The 19,221-nt window shown below is 57.0% G+C and overlaps 2 protein-coding genes across 3 annotated transcripts in view; both read right to left on the bottom strand.

Moving 5' to 3' along the window:
• Positions 1-5,416: 5,416 nt before the first annotated feature.
• On the bottom strand, positions 5,417-8,728 carry NRN1L (neuritin 1 like). Its single transcript, XM_074583408.1, has 3 exons — positions 8,613-8,728; positions 5,950-6,109; positions 5,417-5,862 (listed from the first exon to the last, which is right to left on the bottom strand). Exons 1-3 carry the CDS (start codon positions 8,668-8,670, stop codon positions 5,589-5,591), a joined length of 492 nt encoding a protein of 163 aa, XP_074439509.1. The 5' UTR covers positions 8,671-8,728; the 3' UTR covers positions 5,417-5,588.
• A 1,111-nt stretch (positions 8,729-9,839) lies between these two features.
• EDC4 (enhancer of mRNA decapping 4) overlaps positions 9,840-19,221 on the bottom strand; it is a 41,313-nt gene continuing 31,931 nt past the window's right edge. The window contains exons 23-29 of one of the 2 annotated variants that reach the window (XM_074583407.1): positions 17,699-17,854; positions 16,845-16,960; positions 15,988-16,153; positions 14,619-14,805; positions 13,126-13,345; positions 12,227-12,390; positions 9,840-10,840 (exon numbers count right to left, since the gene is read on the bottom strand). In XM_074583407.1, coding sequence (XP_074439508.1) covers positions 10,648-10,840; positions 12,227-12,390; positions 13,126-13,345; positions 14,619-14,805; positions 15,988-16,153; positions 16,845-16,960; positions 17,699-17,854 — 1,202 coding nt within the window. In that variant the 3' untranslated portion in view covers positions 9,840-10,647. Of the gene's footprint in view, positions 10,841-12,226; positions 12,888-13,125; positions 13,346-14,618; positions 14,806-15,987; positions 16,154-16,844; positions 16,961-17,698; positions 17,855-19,221 lie in introns of both variants that reach the window. The other variant, XR_012586575.1, reaches the window with a different exon arrangement.

A 19,221-nucleotide genomic window follows, 5' to 3' on the forward strand; every position in this document is an offset into this window, starting at 1 on the left:
GCCCTAGAACCGCCCCCCCCATTTTCCTTCTGGAGAGGTTTCCACAGCCGCACGTCCCCCGCACTGTCCCTGGGAGGTGGCTTAGCCTGTGCCCAACATGTAAAACCTTGCACGTGTCCCTGTTAAAGTTGATCCTGTTATTTTAGACCGTTTCTCAAGGTCATCCCAGCTTGGTGCCACCAGCAAATTAAAAAGCACCTCCCCTCGTCAGCCCGGCTGCTCGGGATGAGCGTACAGCACGGGGCTGCCGCTCCTTGGCCACAGCTGCTGGGACAGGGATAAACGGCTCTGCAAGGATGGCTTTCCCTCAGGGTTTTGCATCCTCCATTAGTCACTTCCTCACAGCTTTGTTTCCCGGCTGGCTCATAAGAACATCAAACGAGGCAGCTACAGGTCCATCGCCACTGCTAATTATCAGCACAAAAATGCCAAAGAGCCAACACGTATGGAACTCTTGGGCCAGAACCACGGACTTCTGAGAACTTCAATCAGAGCGGCTCTTTCTTGTATTATTTATGCCATGGTAGTGCTCTGAGACCCACCGGAGCCAAGAGAACGTCACACCAGACATCCGCACAAAGCACAAAAGCCGACATATCCGCCCGGCATACTAGCCAGGGCCAAGGCCGGGAAGAACCCGTAGCTCACTGCACAAGTGTGAAACCTGTGACGGAGCTTGGGAGCGGGCGGGGATCTCGGAGAACCCTCTTCTCCTCTACATGATCTGCTGCCTGCCAGTTTGGGCACCCCATTTGAGTTTGGGGTCAGTGTCAGTTGGCCCCTGAAACCTGTTACCCGGTCTGGAGTCATTTCTCCAGCAAGAAATGTTTCATGGCCACGGTAAGCGTCTTGCCGCTGGGGGTGCCGGCGGTGGGCTGCGAAGCCCTGGGCGCTGGGGGGGCTCTGCAGCCTCTCACCTCACTGCCAGCGGGTTGTCATCTTCTTGTTTCTTGATTGACTTTCACCCGGTTCTGCCCCCTCCCTTCCAAGCTGTTGCTTTCCCAAGAGAGGAGCCTCTCCCTGCTCCTCCTTCCTTCAGAAATACCCTGCCAACTCTTACCCCCAAGACCCGTAGCCTGCCTGCGGCGCTGGTGGGAAGGATTCAGCCCCTTGAAGGGGGGCTGATCTCTGCGAAGAAGCAGCAGCAAGAGGTGTCCCCGAAGCCTGGCTGCTCTTTCCTGGGAACCACCATCCCTCTGCCAGGATGGGACTACCATCCCTCTGCCAGGATGGGTTCCCCTCAGGGCTTTGCACCTCCCATTAGCGTTTTCCTCGCGGCTTTTCCTGTGGAAGCTGCTCAAGGCAGGCTGGGACCACCGAGCCGATGGTGGGTATCCAGAGAGGTGGAGAATCCTCCCTCCTTGGAGATGCACAGCTCCCCCAGAGACAACGTGCTCCAGCGCCAGGGTAGACCCAGCTTGGAGCAGGAGCTTGGATGAGAGATCTCCGGAGCTCCCTTTGCATCCAACACCCACCTGCAGCGCTGCCATCCAAATCCGGAGTCTCACTGGGGCACAATGAGCTGTAATTTCCTGCGGAGTGATGGAAACAGCCAGCACCACCTCCAGCACCCCCTGGCATCCCCAGGCTGCCCTGGGACATTGCTGCACATCCAGGGCACGGGGCAATTCAGGTAGCCCAGGGCTTTCTGCTGTGCTGGGCCATAGGAAGGTCACAGAGCACAACAGGGTCCTTCGTCTGCCATCAAACAGACACGTGGTGAAGCGGGAAGCCCGGATTTCCTCCGAGCCACATCCCAGCCCCACGCGGCAGTGAGCCTGAGTGTCAGCGGCTATGTCAGGCCGGAGCTCAAGGTTGTCCCGGCAAAGCTGAGCAGAGGTCGGAGAGAGAGGATGTTCAATTAAAGCTGCTTAAAAAAGAAATCCAAATTTCCATATGCCTCTCTGGAGAAAAAAAAAGCCCCAAAGCTGAGTGCAGACGGGGTGCCAGCCTGGGGGCTGAGCATGGCCCCGGCGGCAGAGGTGACTCCGGCTCAGCCATGCCCGCTGCATCCGATCTGCAGGGATTGAGGTTGCCTTTCGACATTTCCTTATGGAAAGTTGGACATTTGGCTCAGCAGAAATCCCCAGGCGAGCTCGGATGGTGGCCAGCCCCGTGACATAGTGTCCTCCAGGCTACGCATGGCTCCCAACGGTCCTTCTCTCCGCAGCACGCTGGGGTGTCGGTGATGCTGGAGGCAGCTCTGCCCTGGCAAGGGGACACCAGACTGGGACTGTGGCACTGGGGACCACGGGAGGGCAACGAGCCATCCCACCTCCAGCGGTGGCCCTGGCATGGTTTCGGCCCATCCTGTTGGAGAAACCCAAGTGCGTCCCCACAGATGAGGAGTCATTCCCCTGCCGGCACCTTCGCCAGGAGGAATTTCCCTGAGCAAAAAGGACGGAGGATTCATCCATCGCGTGGTGAAGACGGCGAGCGGCGTGGCCGGGAGGTTGGCCCTCGTGTCGCCGTGCCGCGCATGCCGTCTCGCTCACATGGCTGCCCAGAATAGTGTCACCATCTGGTTCCAGCTGCCCGGGGACGCGGGAGCCTCCCCAACCCCTTCTGTGGTCAAAAAAAGTGAATTCAAACATCAACTGAACCTAACTCGGCCTTCCTTTATTCCCTTTTCTTTTCTTTTTTTTTTTTTTTCAATAATTCAGGTTTGTCTCTTCGAAAAGAGAGAGGGAGATAATGTCTGCAGAGCATTTAATCTTCTGCCCAAAGAATAGCGGAGAGCAAATTAGGATCTACTCCAATTAATTTGCCTTGATGGGCAAAATCTGGAGAGCGGCCATATCTGGGAATTAAGAACAAAAGCGGGGAGTGTAAAGTAGGTCGCTGGAGTTTCATAACTGGAGCGATGGGTTTTCACAGCACGCCGGGTGCTCAGAGGTGCCCGGTGCCAGGGGCCAGCGGTCCCCGTCCCCCCTGTCCGGGGTTTCAGCCTGGGCAATTGCTTTAAGACGCCGGCCAGCGTGCAGGGCACCAGCTGTTCATTCTTGGGGCAGGAACAAGGACGTTGTCCCTTCCCATGGTGGGACTGTCCCAAACCCTTGCCCCAAACCCTTGAACCCAACGGCAGGACAGACTTTTGGAGCACCCGGAGAGTTTTCCCAGGGGTCGGCATGCCCGTCCTTGATGTCACATTGCCATTCCCAGCCTTGAGGGCACCTCCTTGAAGGAGGACTAGGGATGACAGGGTGACAGCGGCAGTGCTCTGCTATGGACCCTTGCACCATTAGGTGTCACCAAGCAGTGGTGACCCACAGGCCTGTCCTAGCCTGGCATCCCCAAATCCCAGCCCCAGCTCCCTGGAGCCTCCAGCGGCTGCAGGCTGTGCGGTGACATGCTCTGGTGTCACGGCTGCGGTCAACTTCCAGCTGCAGGACACGGGGGACAGCATAGCCAAGGGTGTGGGCCATGTGTGGTGACATCTCCCAGAGCATGGGCCATGTGCAGCCTGTCTTTCTGGATCAAACACCCCGAGCGTTTGGTGGGTGCCTGCGGGTCTTCCCAGGCAGCTCCCAGCTGGATCAAAGCGGCACAGTTCGGTGCACACCATTGTCACCATCATGGTGACAGACTGGCAAAGCACTGCTTTGGTGGCCCTCCAGCTCCCCAGCCACCTCCTGCCACCCTGTTGGAGGACGATGGCGAGTGCCCGTGGCAGCGAGCCCGCCATGCCGGCCCGGCGGAGGTGTCGGCGGGGGTGACATGCCGGCGCCCATCCGGTGTTTATCCTCTTAGCCACGCTGCGGGGATCCGGCACTAATTCACCCTTAAACACAGGATTGTCGTGAACTGGAAAGGAAGGAATCGGCGGATTATCCCCCCTCGGCGCCAGCGTTAAACAGAGGGGGCGGCAGCTGCTGGCCGAGGAGAGCCGGGACAGCGTTTTGCCCCATGTCCAGTGGGGCGCCTGGCCCCGGTCTTGGCACCGTCCCCTGGCCAAGGCTGCCAGCAGCCTGTCCCCGCTCCTTCCCATGTGACGGTTGTGTCCCTCCCCAGGCCGGCTCCAGGCTGTTTAATGGAAGAAATACAGGGTCCCCCTGTAAAGCTGAGGGATCGGCAGCGACCGCTCGCCCCCCCCGGCATGCAACACGGCACAACAACTCAGGCAGCATTTCCCGACCCCGGATGCCTGCAGGGGACAGGGGCAGCTGGGGTGACACCCCAGAGGTCAAGGACCATGTGTTTAAGTGACCAGGAAGACATTTCACAATGAAACGAGGGGGGTCGATGATGGCTGGACGAGGACAGCGGTAACTGAGCTTCTTGCTCCCATGACAAAGACTTTCAGACACGGCGCAAATGCTTCCCCAGACCAAACCCATGACCGTGCCCCGTGACTGGCCACAGGGATGTTTTTGGGACACCCTTGAAGTCACCCCAGGAACCGAAGCCACTGCAGCAACTCATCCTCATGGCACGTGGCTGCTTCTCTCATCGCTCCTGCTCACAGCCGAGCCTCGCGCGGCCACTGGGGCTGTCGCAAGTCTGGGACATGGTGGCACTCACGTCAGCCAGAGGATTTTGGTGGTCGGGGTGCTGTTGCCTTTACCGAGCGGGACGGTGTCCCACGTGCCAGCCAGATCTACCCACCGCCACCGGGAGCCTCGGGGCCGCGCCAGCGAGGAGCCGTTGATCTGCGCAATAGATGGGGTGGCCTGTTCGCAGTTTTAATGTCCCTTTAGGTGGCAGGCGAGGGGAGATGGCTGTTCCCCGGAGAGCAGGGAGGTCGCCTCGCTGTCCCACGCCTAGGGAACTAACTGGTTTGACATGGTGGGTTTTAGCATGCTAGGAAAAAAAAATATCTGAAGTTTGCAGCGAAACAGCAACAGGGATGGGAAAAAGAGCATCTTCCACTGACTGACACAAGTTTAACCGAGTTAAAGTCCAGCACGTCGTCTTGGTTTCACTTCAACAAGTCCCACTCGGACCTGGACGAGAGCTTCAGGTCCCTGGGTTTCTTCACCTATATCATCTCGGCTAAAAACCAACCCTCTCTTCTCTGCGAACCCCAGTTTCCTTGATGCCCGTTCATAGGACCAAACGTAGCAGGACCAAAATAAAACAGAGGCCATCGGAGCTGCCTGCCAGAGGACAAGCTACCCGTGTTTTCCTAAGATGCCCCTTAAAATAAAGACCCCACTTGACCCATCTCTAAAGGGACTATCCTTTACGCCCAGCCCTGGAAAGCAGCTCTCAGTGGGGTGATGGGGATCCCCGGTCCAGCCCTCCCCGGCGCCATCGGGGTCCCGCGGGCTGCCCCGTGTGGCCTGACAGAGCCCCCCCCCCCCCAGTGACCTTCCCCAGGGCTGGTGCAGAGAACATCCCCTCTCCAACCCCCCCCGGGGCAAACCTGAAGCTTAGGAAGAAGGCGAGGGGCATCCCATGGCAGAGAGACAGGAGAAATGTAAAAGCGTCTTTTAATATAAATATAAATCCATCTGAAGGGCTCCAGGAGAGGACTGTGCCCCGCGAGGGACGCCCGGGCGGGAGGTGGGCTCGGCAGAGACCGCGGGTGCCAGTGCTCGGCCAGCACCAGGGGACCGACCCGGAGCATCACCCGGGCACTTGCAGGGCTAGAGCTGGGCCACCGGCAGCAGCAGGGCCAGCAGGGCCAGGAGACGGGGCCGCAGGAAGGTGGCCGAGCCCCGCAGCGTGGCCTGGTTGGTTTCGGCATCCGGCGAGCCGCGGGCACTGGCCAGGCGGCTCCGGGCGCTGCACAGCTCCTGCAGGTTCCCCTGGAACTGGATCTTGCGGGACTCCTGGCGCAGGGATTCCCAGATGGCGGCCGCTTCCTCGGGGCAGCTCGACAGCACCTCGCTGGCGCAGGCGTGGAAGTCGTCCCAGGACCTGGGGAGACAGGCAGGAGTGACGGGGACCGCTGGTGGCAGGTCACCCAGCCATCCCAGCACCTCCCTCAGGGAGAAGGACACTCACTTGCAAACGGTGTCCAGCTCCTGCGCCTCTTCGCCGCCTTCCTCCTGCTGCCGCCGGACGCTCTGGGCCATGCTGTCCCCCAGGCTGATGAGGCAGCCGGCGAAGCCCTTGTAGATGGTGTCGCACTTCCCCGCCATGCTGACGGGCTCCTGGCTCACGGCTGCGGGGAGAGGAGAGAGGGAGCTGAGCCCCCGCGGACCCCCCTGATGGCCATTGCCTGCCTGGCTCAAGGGCAGTGTCACCAGGCAGGGGTGACACCAAGCTCCGAGATGTGGCGAGGGGCTGGCACCCCCTTCCACATCCCACCAGCCCCCCCGGCATCCTCTCCCCAGGTGCTCGGAGTGAATCTTTGCTCCTGGCCCAGGAGCCCGACATGACACAGTGTGATGACCCCGCAAGTGATGCTGCCATCAGCCGCCGGGAAAGAATGGCTGCCTCGCCTCGGGCCCCCGGGCTCTCCCCGGAGCCATCTGTCCCGGCTTTTATCCCCTGACAGCAAAGATTAATTTGGGACTACAACAGAAAAAAAAACAAAAAAACAAAGGCAAAGGCAAAGGCTCAGCAAGCTGGAGTCCCTGCTCCTACTGAGGTGGGAGAGAAGGGGAAAGGGAAAGAGGAAAGAGAAAGGGGAAGGGTAAAGGGAAAGGGGAAAGGAAAAGGGGAAGGGAAAGGGGAAGGGGAAAAGGAAAGGGGAAGAGGAGAGGGAAGAGAAAAAGGGAAGGGGAAAGAGAAAGGGGAAGGGGAGAGGAAAAGGGAAAGGGAAGGGGAAAGGGGAAGGGGAAGGGGAGAGGAGGGGAGGGGAGGGAAGGGAAGGGAAGGGAAGGGAAGGGAAGGGAAGGGAAGGGAAGGGAAGGGAAGGGAAGGGAAGGGAAGGGAAGGGAAGGGAAGGGGAAGGGAAGGGGAAGGGAAGGGGAAGGGAAGGGGAAGGGAAGGGGAAGGGGAAGGGGAAGGGGAAAGGGAAGGGGTAAGGGAAGGGGAAAGGGAAGGGGAAAGGGAAGGGGAAAGAGAAAGGGGAAGAACAAAAGGAAGAGGTACAAGTGCAACTCTGTCTGCTTCACCCTGGGAAGCCCCAATTCCCACAAGGGACACACCACCGGGACTGGCCGAACCTGGGTGTCGGCCACGGGACGATGGGTGACAGGGTGTGTTGGGGACAACGGTGAGTGACATCCACGGCTGGAGGAAGCCCAAAAAGAGTCGGTGTGCGGCTGGGCCACAGGGAAACGCTGAGCAGTCGGCTCAGCTCTGCCCCGGGGGTCCTGCAGGACCACATCACGGGAGATGTGAGACTTTCGGAAGTGCCGTGCGTGTGCCCGGGAGCTCTGAGCTGAGGGTGCTAAAAAGGCATGAGGACAATCCCGGAGGGGTCCCCTGCGGGAAGGAGCCCCCAGAAGCAGCCGAAAGTTGCCTGGCGGCTGCCAAAGCAGCCAAGATGTCTCCAGGGAGCCGTGTGCTGCGCTGCTGGCATCCCGTGCCTGTGACCCTGGAACACGGCCCTGAGCAAAGCGGCTGCGGCCGAGACTAACACCGGGGCAAGCCTGAAACCTCAGCCCGCCACGGAGCACAGCGGGTGTTCGTGAGGAGAAAGCCCCCGACCACATCACCGAGGAAAGTCTCGGGTTGACGGCAGCCACGTGGGTCGCAAATGTTGCAGGTATCGATGGAGAAAGTGGGATCCGTTGCTCCTCTTTTGACCCAACCGGGCAACAAGCATGTCTCCAACCAGCCCAGGGACACCTCGGCTGGTTGGGCCAGCAGATGCCTTCCCTCGGCCAGCTGGTCCCTGCCTGGGCTTTGGCCCCCCGGGCTCCCCTAATGCCCAGTATGAGCCCACCCCTCTGCCCGGCTCCCTCAGCACACGGCTGGGCAGGAGGCAGAAACCAGGAGGGTAAATCACCTCTGCCACCCGGTCGCAAAAACCACATGGGAAAAACCTGCTCCCGGCTCCAGCTCCGGCAGGGAGGGAGCCCCGGGTGCTGCAGAGCATCGCTGGCTCCAAGCGAGCGCCGAGGCAGCCGTCCTGCTCCTGAATCGTCCACCTTCCGAGCCCGACAACTGCCCCAGGCTCGGTGGTCCCCATCCTCCATCCCCTGCATCCCTCTTTGGGGCAGGGATGCCAGCGGGTGCCACTGCACCCGGAGCCGGACAGTGTCCTCCCTCGGCTCTGGGAGGAGCGGGAGAGCATGGAGGTGGCATGTTGGGGTGCAGGATCTGCCGGATGCCCGTTCCCCAGCGGACAGGGAGCCCCCCAGGCTCCGGGCGAAGGTGGGCAGGCAGGGAGAGCCAGCCGGAGCGTGGGGTCGGCGGGCAGGGCTGGCCTTGGGACATTGCTGGAGAACCGGAGCCGAGGAGCATCCCAGCCTGAGCGGAGGGACCCCCCAGGCGGCGCCGCGAAGCCGCTTTTCCCCCTGCCCGGTGGGCGACAGGGTGACGGTGGGCCCCTGAGCCTCCGCCGACACGAGCGGGGCTCGGGGCAGCCGGGCACCCCGGGGGCTGGGGAGGGCACGGGCAGCGAAGCCGGAGACAAGCGGGGGTCCCGCTCCCACCCTCCCCTAGCCCGCCGGGGACAGCCCGGGGATGCCCGAGCCGCGGCCGCCGGCAGCCCGGGCACAGAAGGGGGGGGTCCCCGGTCCCGTCCCCCCGCCCGTCCCGGCGGCACTCACCGAGGTGCAGGAGCAGCGGGCACACGACGCCCAGCAGCCGCCAGCAGCCGCAGCCCATGGTGGGTCCCCGCCGCCGTGTGCTCCGCGCCCCGTCGCCGCCCGCAGCCCCGGCCCCGCCGCGCCGCCCCCGGCCCGCCCCCGGCTCCCCCCCCCTCATCCCCCCCCGCCCCGGGCTGAGCCCGCCCGGCCCCCGGCCCCCGTAATCCCAGGAGGGAGAAGCAGCAGGAGACCCTTTTGCTGGGAAAAGGGGAATCAGTGTCTCCTTCCCAAGCACAAATCCAGAAAAATGGCTAGAGAGAAGCCCTGAGGAGAAGGATTTGTGGGTGGTGGTGGTGGAGAAGCTCAACGCCCTGAAAACGTGCAGAAAGTCCCCCGCAGCCTGGGCTGCATCCCCGGCAGCGTGGGCAGCGGGGTGAGGGGGGGATTCTGCCCCTCTGCTCTGCTCTGTGAGACCCCCCTGCAGTGCTGCCTCCAGCGCTGGGGCACCAACAGCAGAAGGACACGGAGCTGTTGGAGCGGGGCCAGAGGAGGCCCCGGAGATGCTGGGAGGGCTGGAGCCCCTCTGCTGGGAGGACAGGCTGAGAGAGCTGGGGGGGTTCAGCCTGGAGAAGAGAAGGCTCCGGGGAGACCTTCCAGCCCCTGCCAGTCCCTAAAGGAGCTCCAGGAAAGCTGGGGAGGGACTCTGGAGCAGGGAGGGGAGCCATGGGACGAGGGGGAAGGGGTTTAAGCTGGAAGAGGGGAGATTTAGATGAGATATTAGGAAAAAAATTTCACTGTGAGGGTGGTGAGCCCCTGGCCCAGGTTGCCCAGAGAAGCTGTGGCTGCCCCATCCCTGGAGGGGTTCAAGGCCAGGCTGGACGGGGCTGGGAGCAACCTGGGCTGGTGGAAGGTGCCCCTGCCCAGGGCAGGGGGTGGCACTGGGTGGGCTTTAAGGTCCCTTCCAACCCAAACCATTCTATGATTTCTAGGGCCAGCAGACCACCACCATCCATAGCCAAGCCTCCCGGCTCTTGCGGGATGGAAAGACCACGGCGCCTGGCTGGACTCATACAGGAAAAGCTCAAGCAGAGACTTAGGGGGAGATCTGTGAAAAAAAAGGGCATCCCAGCCCCTTGCCTTGGGCTTCAGCCTAGAGATCATTTCACCTGCTTCAGGCCTGGTTCCAAAGGCCACGCTTTCTTCCCTTCATGGCACAACAGAAGCAGGTCCCGTTTTTTTTTTTTTTTTTCTCTCAAAAAGTTCTTTATTGAATTGTTCTTAATGTTATTCCAAAAAAAAAAAAAAATTCAAAATTTAGATAAAAAGAAAAACCCTGGTGTAAAATCAAAACTAACATCTGAACCACGGACATGCTCTGATACACAACAGAACCGATGGCCCCTCTCGCAGCTCCCTGCTGCCTGACCATCCCGACCCAGAGTGCTCCTCGGGCAGGCTCCAGAAACACGCAACGCGCAGCCCCCTGCCCAAACCTGCCTGCCCCACGTAGGATGGGCTGGACACTGCGGTGGCAGCGTGGATCCGGAGTTCAGGAAACCCCCTTCCCGCTCGGCTGATATCCTTCCTCCCAGCCACGCACCCCACCAGGGAGGAGGAGGTTTGAGTCCTTGACTAAGATACAGGTGATAGTTTCTCATCAAGGCGGAGCAGGCGTCCCCGGCCGCCCCTTGCTCGGGGCTCAGCACACACCTCCCTTCTCCTCTGCTCATGGCAGCAGACTCCAAACTAAAGGGGTAAGAAATCCACCGGCTTCTGCTGAATGCGACTTGGACTGCCAGCCAGGCCTCGGGGACGGATGGGCAGGTGGAAGAAGAGACTTAACTCTCTCATAAAGAGGCTATTTAGGAAAAATAAGCCAAGTGAGCGTTCAGTGATTATTTGGGACTATACACAGATGGCATTTGCCTTAGAGACATCACACACACGTTGATAGATTTCCTGGCAAGAGCTCTTAACACAAGCCATACGTGGTTAGTAACTACTGGATCTGCTGGGTGGGCTTCCACGGAGCAGCCCACAAGGTAGCCAGGTCCTCCTAGGTCATGCCAGGGGTGACCAGGCCCTGGAGCATGATCATGAGGCGACGGGCAGGCTTGCTCAGATTGTTGTGGGGTTCCACCTGGAGAAACTGGAAGAGCTTCTGCCGCACCTGGTTCATGACTGACCCCATGTGGTCTCGGGTGATGGGGTCACTGTGGTCCAGGTGCATCACCGCTTCCTCCAAGTAACTGAGGGAGAGAGACCAGGGTTAGCACCAAACCCAACGTGCAATCCCGATCCCATTCAGTTCATTTTTAGCTCTGAAGATGCACAATTCCGCTCCCCCACCCACCCACCCAAACTCAGTGCAGCATGGTCAGCCACCAGAAAATAAATGTTACTGACTCAGGGAAGAGTCCACCTACCCCTTCTTCAACACGTACGGGCAGCCTATATATTTCGCAGGCTGCGGCACGCGCCAACACAACCTGGCTGCCCAAACCAAGCAGGTGCAACAGCAAGCCACAGCTCCCTGAAGTGCTGGAGGTGGCGCTCGGCCACAGGCCACGCCTGGTCACAGCCCTGTAGATATTTTCTTTGCAGCCTTTTTAGCATAAGTGGCATGAGTCACTTATTAGCCGGTAAAGATCCTCAGCAGTGAGGCTTACTCCACGTAGGGATATATTTACGGTCGTCTTCCGACGTCTGTCCAGGAAGGGGTGGGGGAAGAGCAAGAATTTTACCACCAAGCTGTCGTGAAGTTCAGACGAGCCACCAACTCTCAAAGCACAGCCTGAGAGCTTTGCGCTGCGGTCACTGCAAAAGGGTTCCACTAACAGGCCAGCCTGAACTCAACCGCAGCAGCTTCGACTCCGATTACCAGCTCTTCTGTAACTTAAAGCTCTTTTTCAGTTTTCCTACCTTGCTTTAACCCTATTGTTAATTTGAGTTAAAAATGCAATTTAAGTCATTTTCCATACAAGGCCAGATAAAAACCCGCAGATACCTTAACAAGTTCGTTTTTTAGGGCAGATAGCAGGGTTTTGACTCACTCACTAAAAATGTTCATGGCAAGTATCAGCACAGTCACTATTTTGTCATACGAGCTTTGCTGAGAACGTCTGACAGACATTACTCCCAGCAGCTCCTGCTGCCGCCTCCCACTGGACCCGCCTGGCAGTCACGACGAGAAAACTGCCGACACAAAAGTCCAGCAACGGGGTTAAGAATTGAGGACAGAGCAAAGTTGCTCTGGATTATTGAGCTATCCAGGAAACACGGCACTCTCCCTCCCTTTCAGCTCTCCCTCCCTTTCACCCCCGCCGGGGATATTGTTTCTCGGCTAAAGGAGATCGCGGCACGGAGCACAGGTAACATTTACAGACTACAATCCAGGAGGTAACAGCCCCTACAGCTGGGTACCCCTTCTACTGCTACCTCTGGGCAGCAAAGCTTTCCGTGGTAACGCCCGCATCTTTTTCCAAGTCATTACCAGCTGTTCACATGCCAGTAAGAGGCTACAGAAGTTCCAACCTCTATCAAAGCACCACCTTCCGCTTCCCGGCAGTGAATTTAAAGCCGGAGGCGGGAATAGGTCCGCACAGGTTCAGACCCAGCGCTCTGACCATACTCACTTCAGCTTCAGTTCCGTGCGAGTACCCAAATCGGAGGAGAGCTGCTGAATGAGAGAGAGCAGCACAGGCTGGGACAGCGGGCACGGATGCTGGCCGAATACTTGCTGAGTATCCACGGTCTCGCAGACGTACAGGACCAGGTTGAGATCAGCTGCTGTTAGAGCCTGCAAGGAAGACACAGCTAGAAGCGCCGAGGAACCAGCAGGCAGGCGAGGGGCACAGGACGGAGCAGGAGGCAGCCCTCCGCCTTGGGGCAGCTCAAGGGCTCGCCAACCTCCTCCGGGAGTAGGATTCTCTGCAAAGCCTGCTGTCCAGGCAAGCAGGACCATGTCCATGAGCAGGACCTCAGTCTATGCTCAGAGGACACCTGTGTCTGTTCTAAGCAGAATCAGACAAAGGGGAGCAGGTTACAGGTGGCGGCACAGAGCAGGGCCAGGTTCGCGTCCCCCACCAGCCCAACGCCGCGGCATTGCTGTTGTTCGCAGAGGAGTTTGTCTGCAGCAGCTCAAACAGATCTGCCAACAAGCTCAAAGGCAAGGCAAGGTCAGGCCCCAGCTGGTCGATCTGCCTGGAGAGGCTCACGAAGCTGTTGCTCTTCGGGGGCGCACCACGTGCCACTGCTGATGGCAAAACGCTGTCTCGCTGGAGCGCTGACACTGTCCTTTGAGGGCACAGACAAGGAAGGAACTTAATTGCCAACAAATCGTGGTACTTGCACAGCTCTGGCTTGACCTGCATGAGAGCGCAACTGCAGCCCTCCAGCAGCCCGCTGCCACGGGTCTTTTCAGCCAACTCCCGTATAAGTTGTTGTGGGATTGTGTCCCCATCTCAAGGAGCCCTGTTCCCCCCACCCCACCGCCCAACGAGCGGTGATGCCCACTGCCAGGAAGCCCAGGTACCTGCTGGAAAGCTTGGTTGAGGTGTCCCTGCTGGAGCAGCTGAAGGATGTGAGTTTGCTGAGACTGGAAATCCAAGTGAGCGGAGGGGATGGGAGTCCCGGCCGCCGAGCGCATTGCCTGGACGATGCTCGAGGTGACAGCTGCTTGCTGTTCCTTCATAGCCAGGCTCACTTCTCCTTTAATGACCCGCTGCACCTGGGCCAAAATAGACTCCTGCATGCTAAAAAAAAAAAAAGACAAACCCAAAGGCGTCTCAGAAAACGAAGAGCTGAGGGACTACACTGCACAAAGCTTGTACCGGCGAGAAAGCACAGGCTTGTTTGCTTAGCGTAGTGTGGCTCCCAAAGGGTTAACACAAAGCGCTTGGAGGCTTCGGAAACATGCTGCTGCTGCAAGGTAGCTCTGTGGCCAACGAAAAGGTCCCAGGGTGCATGGGGAAGAGGTTGGGATTCTGTGTGAGGGAGGTGATGTTTCGGGGAACTAAGTCTCTCATCACGCAGCGTTTTAAATCTTTAATCTCTCTGGCTCACAAGCAAGGCTACCAACAAGCTCTAGGTTCACCCCGAACGGGCCCAGCTTTCCACACCACATCTGTTAGATGCAGCTTCCTCGCTTGCAACCGACACCTTTAAGAACGAGAACTCGCTTCCACCGAGCCCGTGGGTTCTCCACGGAAGACCAGCTCACAGCGCCGGCTGCGCTGCTGTGCGTTACGCCTCTTCCCCAAGGGTAGGAGCCTCCCCTCATACGAAGGGTGCAAAGCGTCAAACGTGCTCTACCGCAGGCAGAGTCGCAGCACTTCCCTGGGAGCAAGCACAGCCTACGCCACGAGAATTTAGTCTGGTAGCCTTTCTGGCAAGCCTGGCCTGTATCGAAGATCCCAATGCGCTCTGACATATGTTCTAGTGGCTTAAAATAGACAGGGGCATTCTGCCCCGTGGGTGACCACCGGCCGATCTTAATGACCGCAACCTGCCACCAGCTTCACCGTGTGAATGCGCTGAAGGCACCACCGGGATCACACCTTGAAAGCAGGATGGCCAAGCACGAATTGCTGCAGAGCAGCTGGGAGGCCAGGGTAGCCCGCAGAAACTGTTGGCATGCCCGAGGACACAGCGTTAAGAAGAAAAGCCTTCAAAAAGACCCGTTCTGAAATGGTCTTCAAGAAGCATTCACTTGAGCGTGCTTATGGGCTGCCTTAGGTCCTCCTGTCCTCCAACGTGCACATGGGACTCTGTGAAGAGCAGGCCCCGAGCTCCCAGATGCAGCAGCGGTACAGCGGGTTGTCAGAAACATTCTGTGGTCTTCATTTTGTGCTCTACAGGGCAACAGTTACACCAGCCCACACGCTTTGTCATACCGTGCACAGAGCCAACGAGCGGCCCTACAGTGGCAAACGGCCTGTTTCCACAACTAAGCAGGGAGCGGTTTTTCTTACGCCCATGCATACCTCTCTCTGACATCTCTTTCCGCAAGCCCAGCCGCCAACTTACTTGCCCACGATAATATGCAGCTGATGCTGCACCTCAGCATGGACGCTGGCTGCGACAGTGGCAGCCAGCTGCTCGGTGCTGCTCTGGAAGGTGCTGATGAGCTGTCGAAGCTGATTCAGCAGCGGGTCCCGGGCCTCCTGTTCTCGTACTTTCTTGTTCTTCAAGTGAGTCTCGAGCTGCTGGACATCTGCAACAGCCAGAAAAAGACATTTGTGCCATCGGTACCTGCGGAAATGGTCAGGGCAGGAATCCAGCTGGAGGGGTCTACACGTTCTCCAGCAGGAGCGATTGCTGAGCCAGCATACGAGCACGGGAGAGAGGGGAGAAGACACAAGCCTTGTTTTGGGCTCTGTTACACTAACCTAAAAACGCTGCTTCCAGCCTCCCCATCAATGCAGGGTTACATGATACAGCAACAAAGACAGGAATTCCCTTGAGACAGACCTTTACAATCCCTGTTTGTTCAGGCAAGGTAAAGGTGGGACCGAGGGTATTTTATTTCATGCAGAGCGTGAGTTGCGATCTGTGTTACTGATGGAGTTCAATGCCAACGAAGAAATCATTGAACAAAATCATGTCTTGCAGAGATCAAAAAGCTGCATTTTAAAATATTTTACGAACTGATCTTATCAAAAGGGAGAAGAATATAAGCTCTATTTAATTGTGGGAGACTTGCGAAGAACACAGAAAAGGTGCAAAATAAACAGCAGCTGGAGACCCTGTAGGTCTACGGACAACAGAAGTCACTGTGCCAGCACCAGCCAACTTCAGAAACCAGCTCTGCAGAGTAATACCTGCCTGACCTCCCGGAAGGCCAAAAAACTGGATCCTACGCCTGAGAACAGGAAATATCTTCTCCAGCGCATCAGTGTACAATATACCTTACTTAAGAGTTTTCTTTTTTCCCGCCTGACCATGTCTACACTGTTCAGCCACTATTTAACTTCTGATCATCCCTGTAGCAAACCTCCCCCAGATTCCATTACCCCTCTGAGAGGTGGGCCCAGCTGCAGGACTGCTACCCTCTCTGTACGTCGTCTGCCTGATGTCAGCACGTGGTAATGCCACAGCTGGGCTTTTCTACTCAAGAGATGAAGTCACAGGTTCACAGTATGCGGCCAAGTGTTTCACTGCATGGGTTACAGAGACCAGAGGCGAATATCTGCTCTTACAAGCACTACCCACAAAAACCTCCTCACTCCCTGCTTCCGCGTCCCAAGTGTGAAACGGAGCATGCAGACGGGCTAAGAGGTTAAACGGTCACCACTGAAACTCTGAATGGCAAAGACAAAGGAAAAGGCCACCTTCTTGTCAGCCACTAATGCAAATACGCTGTGCAGAGAAAACTCAGAGAAGAAAACCTACTCACATTCCTGTGTGCCCTGCTTGAAGGTGTCATTGATTTGCTGGAACATGGACTGGCAGCTCTTCTCGAAGGCTGGCAGCACGACGCTCTGAAACGCTTCCCTGTAGGCTGCCTGGATCGGCCCCTGCAGGGTATCAGCCGTTGCCCTCACGACAGCATCTGTAAGGTTCTTACAAGCACACACAGAAGAGATTTCAGAAAATTAACAACAGCCTGCTGCAGGACAGAGCTGTGAACAAACACTGTGGGTCCCTGCAACACACCCACACCAGACAAGGACAGCCTGGCATTGGAAGCGTGTATTCCCTCAGCTCTTTCCACTGGCCGGGTGGCATCATGACTACAGCAGGCAGAGCACCTGCCTGCCGAGGGGCTGCCCCAGACCTTCCCCATTTCCCTGTAGTTTAGCAGTAGAGCAAGGGGAGGTGTCAGAGTCAGGCATGGCTCCTTTCCCCATCCCCTGCTTCCCTCCCACCATCCACCGTTCCCTACCCAGGAAAGTAACAACCTTCTGCTCCCTAAAGAACGTAGAAACGGAGAACAGAGCAGAGGAGCCCGTCAAAGTTTCCCCACTTGGCTGACCGAGAGAGCCCTAAAACCACTGCTGTAGTGAGAATCTCTACTCTACTAGAAAATTAACAGCTCGGTAAATAAAAGAAAGGGCTAATGAGGCAAATCAGGCAGGGGAGTACACAACAAGTCTGCTCTCCTCGTAAGACCAGGAAAGAGCTCTCACCACTTGGCAGCTAAACTGACCTTACCCGGAGATATGGGTGAGGGCAAGAAGTATGAGGAGTCACTACCCAGGGCAGGTGACAACTCAGTGTTCCCAGGAAAAGCTACAGTCTGGTTCTCCTTACCTTTGATTTCACTAGCTTGGTGATACTCTCCTTCAGCGTCCCCTCAACAGCAGTCAGCTTGGCAGCAATAGTGTTACTTAGCTGGCCAGCAATAGGGTCCACACTCTTGGAAATGCCTAGGCACAACACAAACATGTCAAAACTGCGGCTTTAGGCCTAGAGTCACACTTCAAAACCCCAAAAAGAAAATGGAGCCAAGCTCTTCTTTGATATGACACAGCAAGGGGCAGCGATCACAAGCTCAGGCTTGGGAAGCTAAGGTTGGACATTAGGAGAAACTTTTTGCCAGGAAGGTGGTACAGCTCCAGGAGTCACCAGAGAGGCCGTGGAATCTCCAGCCTTGAAGATTTTCAAGACTTGCCCAGACAAAGTCACACTTGACCTGATTGAGAATAGCGGGTAGCCCTGCTTCAAGCAGAATGGTGGACACTAATGGCTGCAGAGGGCTTTCCCACCAGCGCTTCTTTGAACATTTCCTTACACGGATGGTGCCAGTGTGTCAAGGAAGGGGAAAGACAAGATTTAAGTTTGCTCTAGTCAAGTCTCAGCACTTCCAAACTCATTAGCCTCTTTTGCTTTCCTCTGCTGAACAGATTCCAGAAACTTTATGGATTATAATGGAAGGTCAGAGCACAGTCACTGGAAAGGCATCCCCTCTAGAAGCCTCACCCTCCTTCCAAACCACAACTCCTCAGATTACAGCGGGGCCCGCAAAGTTTAAAGTGCTATGACTAGTATTCACGGAACCCAACTCCTGCTTCACATAGCGCCAAGGCTTTTTACGCAGCATGCTTTCAATCCCTACAGGGTCAACTGTAAGGATCCACCTTCAAAACCTAGGCAGCACCACTCACACTGGGGTACGGTCTTCTTCATCTCCTCGCGAATGGTCCTCTCCAGACGGTTACACACAGCAGTGGAAAGGGACTGGGAGAGCTGCTGAGACAGATGCTCCTGGAGCTGCCCATTGCGCTGCTGTCCTTCCGTCAGCGCTCGGTCTAGTCTTCTCTCTAATGAGAATGCACGTTAAGGAGCACAAAGAACAGATTTCCTCTCTACCCTCGACACCCCACTCCACAGAGACGGACACTAGCCTCACCTCCAGAGGCTCAGCGAGAGCCAATCTGTGGCTCTGGTGAAAGAGGGGGTCCAGGTAACATTGCTGAGATGTCCCTGGGAACAACAGGGTGCTCTTAAACAAACGATCAGGGTCAGAGAGGAGCTCTGGAAGGCATGGCAGAAAAGCCAAACAGCTAAAAGAAGCTTGGTCGCAGCATTCCCCACACACTGTGAGTTAACTTAGCTGCCCTGTAGGCAGTTCAGTCCCACACAGGCATTCGGTCAACTCCTCTGCAGCGGGATGGGGGAGAGAACAGGAGGGCTAAAAGCGAAAAAGCTCACAGGCTGAGATAAAGATAGTTTAACAGGTAAAGCAAAAGCTGCACATGCAAGCCAAGCAAAATAAGGAATTAGTTCACCACTTCCCGTCAGCAGGCAGGTGTTCAGGCACCCCCAGGGAAGCAGGACACCATCATGTTGTAACGGTGACTTGGGAAGACAAATGCCATCGCTCTGGATGTCCCCCCTTCCTCCTCCTTTCTCCCAGCTTTACGTTGCCGAGCACAACATCACATGGCACAGGATATCCCTTCGGTCAGCTGGGGTCAGCTGTCCCAGCTGTGTCCCCTCCCTACTTCTTGCGCACCCCCAGCCTGCTCACTGGTGGAGCAGCGTGAGGGGCAGAGAAGGTCTTGACAGGCAAAACCATGAGTGTGTTATCAACGTTGGTTTGCTCACAAATCCAAAACGTACCACCACAAGAGCTGCTATGAAGAAAACTAACTCCACCCCAGCCAAAACCACTACACAGAAAGCAAGAAGCCCCCAATATGCATAAAAAGCAAATGGGTAAAAACGTTTCTACAAGATTGAATTGGTGGACATAAGCGATATAGTGCTTGGGAGCAAATCCAGGCTTAACAAAAGCTCGCCATGCCTCACTGTGGAATAATTACTAAATTGGCCAAGAATACAAAAATACAGCATTGTTCACACATTAAGGAAAGTCATAAAATCAAGACGCTTCTGAGGTAGAATACAGCCGCAGCTAGCACACGAAGAATGCAACATCTGTGATTCCCTGTACAAGGTTGTTTGCGAAACTACACGAGGGATGGAACGGAACACGCTTGTTCCGTGGCCTTCCCTTGTGACGAATAGCAGATATGGGGACGAGATGGTACTACGGAACTGATAAGCGGCCTACACGCTACCCGAGCCAACATTTCGTCAAATGTTGATGAAATGCTGTCCTTTTGTGCGAACTTTGCTCACCACAATGTACCAAAACACACCTCCATCCCGGAGGCTATCTGCC

Source organism: Larus michahellis, chromosome 4, assembly GCF_964199755.1.
Source record: "Larus michahellis chromosome 4, bLarMic1.1, whole genome shotgun sequence".
NCBI classification, from domain to species: domain Eukaryota; kingdom Metazoa; phylum Chordata; class Aves; order Charadriiformes; family Laridae; genus Larus; species Larus michahellis.